The 9,235-nt window shown below is 38.5% G+C and overlaps 1 protein-coding gene across 1 annotated transcript; it reads left to right on the top strand.

Annotated features, from left to right (window-relative positions):
- Positions 1-2,422: 2,422 nt before the first annotated feature.
- Positions 2,423-3,358, top strand: LOC101553259 (olfactory receptor 1509). Its single transcript, XM_004609489.1, has one exon. It carries the CDS (start codon positions 2,423-2,425, stop codon positions 3,356-3,358), a length of 936 nt encoding a protein of 311 aa, XP_004609546.1.
- The last annotated feature ends 5,877 nt before the right edge of the window (positions 3,359-9,235 follow it).

Raw genomic sequence — 9,235 nt, 5'->3', positions numbered from 1 at the left:
TTTTATCCCTTTCTCCATTGTGTAATTATGTCATTTTATAAAAATATTAAGTTATTACTAAATATAAAAATATTAATTTTTGTCATGTGTTAAAATCTTTTATTCTAGTACATTACTTAATTTTGAGAATTTAAATTTTTTGAAATTTTTGATAAAGTAAAATAAATTTTATAATTTTAATTTTTTGTAAGTTTTCATTGATTTTTAATATTGGTTATAATCATTAGACAATTCTTGGTTATAATATTTCTAATCATTACACACAATTCTATTAAAGTTCTGCATACTCATTCAAATTTCCAAAAGTCCTGTGACTATTTTAAATAATGCTATAGTTAATCTTTTGTTGTATTCAATATTTTTTCATGGCCTGGCTTCTTAAGAATGAATGAAATTCTTATGAGTATAATAGTAAGTAAAGAAAAAATATATATCTTTTATGGCTTGTAGTAATTATTCCCTAAACTTACAATTTTTGGCCAGCCAATCAGTGTAGAAATTAAAGGTACAACAACTTCAGCATTTATACAATAATATCTCCTAGGGGACAAATCATATTACAGAATTTAGAAAATTAAGTTTCTTAAATAACTTATTAGCTCTATTATCAAGGTAAAAATGGGCTGTTTTTCAGTTTGCCTAAGCAGTTAGGGTCACTTTATTTTTAAATTTGTTATTATTTTTTCAAACCTCAGGGTCTTTTATTTCATTAAAAATTATTTTAAACCTAATCAGCAGAAGAATCACAGTTACAAAACTGTTCTTTATTGTGTTTCAGTCATACACTGTTCCAACACCCATTCCTTCAGCAGTGTATGTTTTCCACTATCAATGTCCCTAGTTTCCCTCCTGCCACCCCTGTCACTATTCTGACCCCCGACCAGATCCTCCACCCCCACTACCTGCTCTATGGCAGGTACTTTTCTTCTCTTTCTTCCTCTTGCTCTCTTTGAAGCACCTTGGACCACTTTAAATAAAAAATGTTGGCAAATTTACTATGTGCAAGAAATCACGTTAAATGATGTGCTGTGCAAGTTATTGTGTATAAAAAAATCCACAGTGGCAGGGTGGGATGGGGGGGGGATTGGGGAGGGTGGGAGGGACACTGGGTTTACGGGTGGTGGAGAATGGGCACTGGTGAAGGGATGGGTTCCAAACTTTGTATGAGGGAAGTAAAAAATCTCAATTTAAAGCAAAACCAAATGTATTTTACTTTGTATAGTTAAGAATAATAAAGGTGGGGGCTGGAGTGATAGCACAGCAGGTAGGGCATTGGCCTTGTATGTGGCTGACCTGGGTTTGATTCCCAGCATCCTATATGGTCCCCTGAGCACTGTCAGGAGTAATTCCTGAGTGCATAGCCAGGAGTAATCCCTGAGCATCGCTTGGTGTGACCCAAAAAGAAGAAAAAAAAAGAATAATAAAGGAAAAGTTATGTGTCTTTAAAATAAACAGAATAATTTTATTGCAGTAGGAAAGATTTCCTGTCTTTTCTGTGTTTTTTTTTTTGGCTTTTTGGGTCACATCTGGCGATGCACAGGGGTTACTCCTGGCTCTGCACTCAGGAATTACCCCTGGCCATGCTCAGGGGACCATATGGGATGCTGGGATTTGAACCCGGGTCGGCCGCGTGCAAGGCAAACGCCCTACGCGCTGTGCTATCTCTCCAGCCCCTCTGTGTTTTTTTTTTTTCACATTCTTTGAGATAACCTTAAAACAGATGAATAAATATATGCCTTGTGAAGAGCATATATTTGACTGGAAGTTATGTTTTCCAAGCAAAGGCAACTGGATAAACAAAGACAAAGATGTTTAAAAGTATGTTGGTGGAGGTACCAAGCTGAAGTATGTTAATTTACTGGCTGGAGAGAAGAAAACATTAGGGAAAAAGGTAATGAGATACTGGAAAACCCAATGTTTACCTGAGCTATTGCTGCTTTGAAGGCATTTTAAATTTGATACAAAGAATGACATGGTAAATGATTCTGACTATGAGATGTATTCAGACAGTAAAATAACATAAAGTTATTAATGACTGAAAAAATAGTTAGCTAATGACTCAAATTTTGAGAAACTTTTGTCAAGACTCAGTTATTCCGCTTTCAAGATAGAAACTGTAATGCCTATATTGTGGTGAGGTTGTGGTTCAATAGAATAATGAGTTTGACATGCCTGGTATAAATTCTGATACATGTGGGTGTATTTTAACAATTATGTACTCTACATAATTCTTATAGAGTATAAACCATGTGTAATATGATCTTCTACTCTATAATCTGGTTTTATACTCTACATGCCCTGGTTATATATGAGTAGTTCAAATAGAAAAGTAACGTCAATCAATTAGTTCCAATCTTATAATAATAAAGCTAAATTAACTTTCATTTTCCCCCTTCTCAAGGTTTTTTTTAAAACTCATTTGATGGATGCTCTAAACCAAACAAGAGTGACTGAATTTGTTTTCTTAGGACTCACGGATAACAGGGTGCTTGAGCTGGTATTCTTAGTGACCTTCTCAATCACATATTCACTAACTCTTCTGGGGAACATTATCATCATGGTTACCATCATTTTTACTCCACGTCTCCACACTCCCATGTATTTCTTTCTAACCAATCTGTCTTTTATTGACGTATGTCACTCATCTGTCACTGTACCCAAGATGCTGGAGGGCTTTCTTTTGGAGAGAAAGACCATATCATTTGACAACTGCATTGCACAGCTTTTCTTCTTACATCTGTTTGCCTGTGCTGAGATCTTTCTGCTGACTATTATGGCCTATGATCGTTACGTAGCCATCTGTACTCCATTGCATTACTCCACTGTGATGAACTTGAAGCTCTGTGTACAGCTGGTCTTTGCTCTCTGGTTGGGAGGTACTATTCACTCACTGGTGCAGACCTTCTTGACAATTCGTTTGCCTTACTGTGGACCCAACGTTATTGATAGTTACTTCTGTGATGTGCCTTCAGTCATTAAGTTGGCTTGTACAGATACATACCTCACAGGAATGCTGATTGTTTCCAACAGTGGAACCATCTCCCTTGTTTGTTTCCTGGCTTTGGTCACATCCTATACTGTTATCCTACATTCCCTGAGAAAGAGGTCACCCGAAGAACGCCGAAAAGCCCTGTCCACCTGTTCTTCCCATTTCTTGGTGGTTGCATTTTTCTTTGGACCATGCATTTTCATCTACACTCGCCCAGATACCAGCTATTCCGTTGATAAAGTGGTCGCTGTCTTCTACACACTGGTCACCCCTTTGCTAAATCCTCTCATTTACACTTTGAGGAATATGGAAGTAAAAAATGCCATGAAGCAACTCAGACAGAGACAAGTGTTTTCCAAGAAATCATGATACACAATAGGTTCTGGATTGCAGACACAATTATGGTCATATACTTAGTGAGAAATTAAAAGTGAATAAAATAATCAGATGAAATGACATAAATCAGAGTAGTCTTTTGCCTGAAAGAAAGGGACTGTTGCTTAAATAAAGGAAAAGATCATGATGAAACATGAAAAGGAAAAGAAGGTGAAACAGTCTAAAGAAAGTTTCAGCAGTCAAACAACACAATTTGGGGCACAGACTCATTTTTAGGAACAGGTATAGTTGTGAGAGTGCTTACTTTTTTGATTTATATGATTCTGTGGGTTATTGTCTTTGGGAAGCTATACTGAAGACCTGTGTTTTATATAGTATATTGGTTTTGGTTATGCACTCAAATATGTGTTTGAGTTACTTATATAAATTAAATTAAATTAAATTTTACTCTTTTGAAACTGAGCCACCCATCTACATCATGTGTGTGTGAGTATGTGTGTGTATGTGAGAGAGAGACAAAGGGGGGAGAGAGAGGGGAGAGAGTGAGAAAGTGAGTGAGTGAGAGAGAGAAAGAGATTGATTGTGCTCAAAGCTTCCGCCTGCTTCTGTGCTCAGGAATCATTCCATATGCAGTATTGGAGATCAAACTTCAGTCAGTGCAACACTTGGTGGGCCTTTAAAAAAGCATGTTTTGATTGTGTAGGTCTAGGATGGAAGCTGAGATTCTGCATATATAACAAGCTCCCAAATGGTGTTTTTGCTTACACCAATTGGTCTGGGGTTTTGTGAAGTTGTCTATATGTCTCTGGAATATGCTTTTCCCTACCTTCTCATATGTGCCAGAAGCTTTTACACCGAATGATGCTTTTGAGATATTGAGGTTGCTTTTTTTTCTTTTTTACTATTTAGTGTGATGAATGAAATGAATGGGAATATAAATAAATGCATTATATTCCACCTCTGTTTTTATAAAATTGTGATTTTTGGAAGTTTACAATAGCAAAACATAGAGAATAGTGATATTAAATAAAAAATAGATCAGATTTTTTAAGACTTGGAACAGACAGCTGCCATTTTGATTGACCTACTTGCCTTGCTACACTGCTTCCTGAATAAATCTCCCAGGAGATGCAGGCCAGGAAGCTAGAATTCATGGACTTACTGGTCCCCAGCTTCTGAAAACTCCAGGTGGCCTTCAGGAGGTGGGCAGGCCAAGTACTCACCCTGCTGAAGCCCTACCAGCTGTGCCCACACCAAGGGTTTAACTCTACCACTTCAAGAATATTCTCTGCAGAGATGCCAAATTGCGAATAACTTCAGGTACCCTGGCACCCAGGTTGAGAACTGTGGTGTTTCTTGCAGTCTGTGTAGGCAAGCCATTCCCCACCTTCATATTTCTGGAAGCCCTAGAAGCATGCCCACCTCCCACAGCCACCACCATGTCAACTCATTGACCCAGATCATAAGTTTTGAAATCTCTGGACCATGTAACTCTGGAATTTCAGTAGGAGCACAACAAATTAGATGGAAAAATAACACAGAAGCCAACTAAATTCAACAAACAAACAAAAATAATAACACAGAAGGCTTAACCTAACAATAAATATCTTAATAAATTCTTAGACAAGAACTTAACAACCCCTTGATCAGATAAAACAATGTTCACATAAAAGATTGATTTTTTTATACTTATTGATTTTAACATTGGAGCTTTGTTATCCAGTCAATTTCAACTCTAGAATTGTATCAACAGGTGTGGCTTTTGTATACATTAAAATAAATAATTTTTTTAAAAAATTAAAAGGTCTTGGAACAGGGGTTGGATCAATAGTAGAGCGGGTAGGGCATTTTCCTTGCATGTGGCTGACCTGGGTTCGATTCTCAGCTTCCCATATGGTCCCCTGAGTACTGCCAGGAGTAATTCCTTTTTTTTTTAATTAGTGAATCACATGAGATAAAGTTACAGACTTACAAATTTTCATGTTTGCGTTTCAGTCATACACGGATTGAGTACCCATCCCTCCATCATTGCCCATTTTCCACCACCAATGGTCCCAGCATCCCTCCCACCACCACCCACCCTGTCCCCTTCACCCCACCCTGCCTCTGTGGCAGGGCATTCACTTTTGCTCTCTCTCTCCTTTTGGGTGTTGTGGTTTGCTACAGAAGTATTAAGTAGGCATCATGTTCAGTCTATAGTCTATTTTCAGCCCGTATCTCCCATCCCTAGTGGGCCCACCTAGCACCCTTTGCTTGGTGATCTCTTCTCTATCAGAACTGCTTCTTCACCTAGCATGTGAGACCAGCTTTCAAGCTGTGGAGTAACCCTCCTGGTACTTATCTCTACTATTCTTGGGTTTTAGTTTCCCATTCTGTTACTTTATATTCCACAAATGACTGCAATCTTTCTATGTCTGTCCCTCTCTTTCTGACTCATTTCACTTAACATGATACTTTCCATGTTGATCCACTTATATGCAAATTTCATGACTTCATCTTTCTAACAGCTACATAGTATTCCATTGCGTAGATGTACCAAAGTTTCTTTAACCAGTCATCTGTTTTTGGGCACTTGGGTTTTTTCCAGATTCTGGCTATTGTGAACAGTGCTGCAATGAACATATAGGTGCAGATGTCACTTTTACTATACTTTTTTGCATCTCTGGGATATATTCCCAGAAGTGGTATTGCTGGGTCAAATGGGAGCTCAGTTTCTAATTTTTTGAGAAGCGTCCATACTGTTTTCCAAAAGGGCTGAACCAGTCGGCATTCCCACCAACAGTGTAGGAGAGTCCCTTTCTCCCCACATCCACGCCAACACCAATTGCTTTTGTTCTTTTGGATGTAGGCCAGTGTCTGTGGTGTAAAATGGTATCTCATTGTTGTTTTGATTTGCATCTTCCTGATGATTAGTGATGAGGAGCATTTTTCCACGTGTCTTTTAGCCGTTCGAATTTCTTCCTTGAGAAAGTTTCTGTTCATTTCATCGCCACATTTTCTGATGGAATTGGATGTTTTCTTCTTGTGGAGTTCAACCATTGCCTTGTAAATCCTTGATATCAACCTCTTATCAGATGGGTATTGGGTGAATATCCTTTCTCATTCTGTAGACTGTCTTTGTATTCTGTTTGCTATATCTTTTGAAGTACAGAAGCTTCTCAGTTTAAGATAGTCCCATTTGTTTATATCTGTTTCCACTTGCCTGACCAGTGGTGAGTCCTCTTTGAAGATACCTGTAGCTTCAATGTTGTGGAGGGTTTTGCTGACCCTGTCTTCGATGTACCTTATGGATTCTGGTCTAACGTTGAGGTCTTTAATCCATTTTGATCTGACTTTTGTGCATGGTGTTAGGTATAAGTCTGAGCCCATTTTTTTGCATGTAGCTGTCTAGTGTTGCCAGCACTATTTATTTATTTATTTATTTATTTATTTTATCACCATGTGGAAAGTTACAAAGTTCTCAGGTTTATGTCTCAGTTATACCATATTCAAACACCATCCCTTCACCAGTGCCCATATTTCACCACCAAAATCCCCGGTATACCCCCCGCCCCCCACCCCAACTGTATAACTGATGAATTTCACTTCACTTTATCTTCACCTTGATTACGTACCATATTTCAACACAAAACTCACTATTGTTGTGGGAGTTATACCCCCAAGCCAGCACCATTTTTAAAGAGGCTTTCCTTGCTCCACTTCACATTTCTTGCTCCCTTATCAAAGACTAGATGATCATATAGTGTGTGTAAGGATATTCTACCCTGTTCCATTGGTCTACTGCTCTGCCTTTGTTCCAGTACCATGCAGTTTTAATTATTACCGCTTTGTAGTAGAGTTTGAGGTTGGGAAGGTGATGCCTCCCATCTTCTTTCCCCCCAAAATTGCTTTAGCTATTTGTGGGGTTTTGTTGTTCCATATGAATTTTATTTTATTTTTATTTTTTTTTAATTTTATTTTATTGAATCACAAAAGTTACACAGCTTTAAGGTTTAAGTCTCAGTCATATAATGATCAAACCCCCATCCCTTCACCAGTGCCCCTGTTCCCCCACCAAGAACCCCAATATATCCCCCACCCCCACTCCCCGCAACTGAGTGGCCAATGATCTTCACTTTATTCTCTCTATACTTTGGATATATTCAATATTTCAAAAGAGAACTGACTATCATTATTCGGAATTTCCCCCCAACGATCAAACCTGCTGAAAAGTCATCATTTGATAGTTTGTTTTCCATGGTTGAGAATGAAGATTATAGGAGCTCACGTGGCCACAACAGTGGCTGCGCAGTTTTGGATTTCTGTTGTTTTAGCTCAGTTTACAGTCTAGATGCATTTCTATAAGTCTCTGGGTGCCAAAATGGGTTAGTAGAACCTCCCGGATCAGAGTCTTTAAGAAGCAGAGGGACCGTGTTGTGTGCGGCTGCTCTGGATCTCATCTATTTTATTTTATTTTTTATTTTTTTCTATTTTTATCACATTTTATATAACTCATAAAACAGTGCTTGTATAAAAATTCACACAAAGTTGCTAGAGAGCATACAATTTCCAAAAAATGTCCTGGGTTGTTTTATTTTGTTACATTCAGTTTTCTAAGGATGTGCTCCAACCAATGGCAAGAAGCAGACATTATGTGATACTTCATTATCTTTGGTAAAACTATGCTCATTATTTTGTCTCCTCACAGTATCAACTCTGATATCCACTTTGTGCAGAGACTGCTATCACTAGGATGTCAGAAAAACATTAAGGCTGGATCTACACGAGGCAAGTACTTCCAAACAGCAGTCAGAGCTCCTCAGTCCTCACCCGCCACTGCATAGCATTGTCTGTCTGTCCACCCAGCCAGGCAGGGAAGTGTTTGTTGACCTGACATCAGGGGCACTCCATATTGATTTTAGGAGTGTTTGGTCCACTTCCTTGAAGAATGTCATGGGTATCCTTATAGGGATCACATTGAATCTTGTATAATGCTTTGGGAAGTATTGCCATTTTGACAATGTTAATGCTCCAAATCCATGAACAGGGGATGTGTTTCCATTTCCTTGTGTCCTCTTTTATTTCATGAAGTAATGTTTTGTAATTTTCTCTTTACAGGTCCTTCACCTCCTTAGTTAAGCTGATTCCCAGGTACTTGATTTTCTGAGGCATGATTGTGAACGGGATTGCTTTTTTCATATCACTTTCTTCTCTCTCATTATCTGCATATAGGAAAGCCATGGACTTTGGCTGCGACTTTACTATACAAGCCTATTGTTTCAAGGAGTTTCTTGGTAGAGGCTTTTGGGGTTCTCTAAATATAATATATATCATCTGTGAATAGTAAGAGCTTGATTTCTTCCTTTCCTATCTGGATGCCCTTAGTGTATTTTTCTTCCTAATTGCTATTGCAAAGTACTTCCCGTATTATATTGAGCAGAAGTGGTGAGATTGGGCATCATTGTCTTGTCCCTGATCTTAGAGGGAAGGCCCTTAGTTTTTCCCCATTAAGGATAATGCTTGCTATAGGCTTGTGGTAGATGGCTTTGACTATATTGAGGAAGTTCTCTTCTATGCCCATTTTGGTGAGAGTTTTCATCATGAACAGGTGCCGACCAGGAGTAATTCCTGAGTGCAGAGCCAAGGGTAACCCCTGTGCATTGCTGGGTATGACCCAAAAAGCCGAAAAAAAAAAGCAATCGTTTATTATCTAACTTTAAATTTAGAGACAGATAAACCCAGAGTCATCATAAGGTTTTTAAAAATGAAATGGGTGAGCCAAAGAAATAGAAAGGGTTGGAGTGCACATTTGTGGCCTATAGAATAACATCACATGAGGCTGACACCCAAGGACAGTAGATGCAAGGGCCAGGAGGATTGCCCCATAGCTGGAAGCCTGCTTCATGAGCAGAGGGGAGAAGGCAGATGGAA

The sequence above is a fragment of the Sorex araneus genome, chromosome 3 (assembly GCF_027595985.1).
Source record: "Sorex araneus isolate mSorAra2 chromosome 3, mSorAra2.pri, whole genome shotgun sequence".
Taxonomy (NCBI): domain Eukaryota; kingdom Metazoa; phylum Chordata; class Mammalia; order Eulipotyphla; family Soricidae; genus Sorex; species Sorex araneus.
Note: the sequence above shows the minus strand (reverse complement) of the source record. Positions and strands in the feature narration are given on the sequence as shown.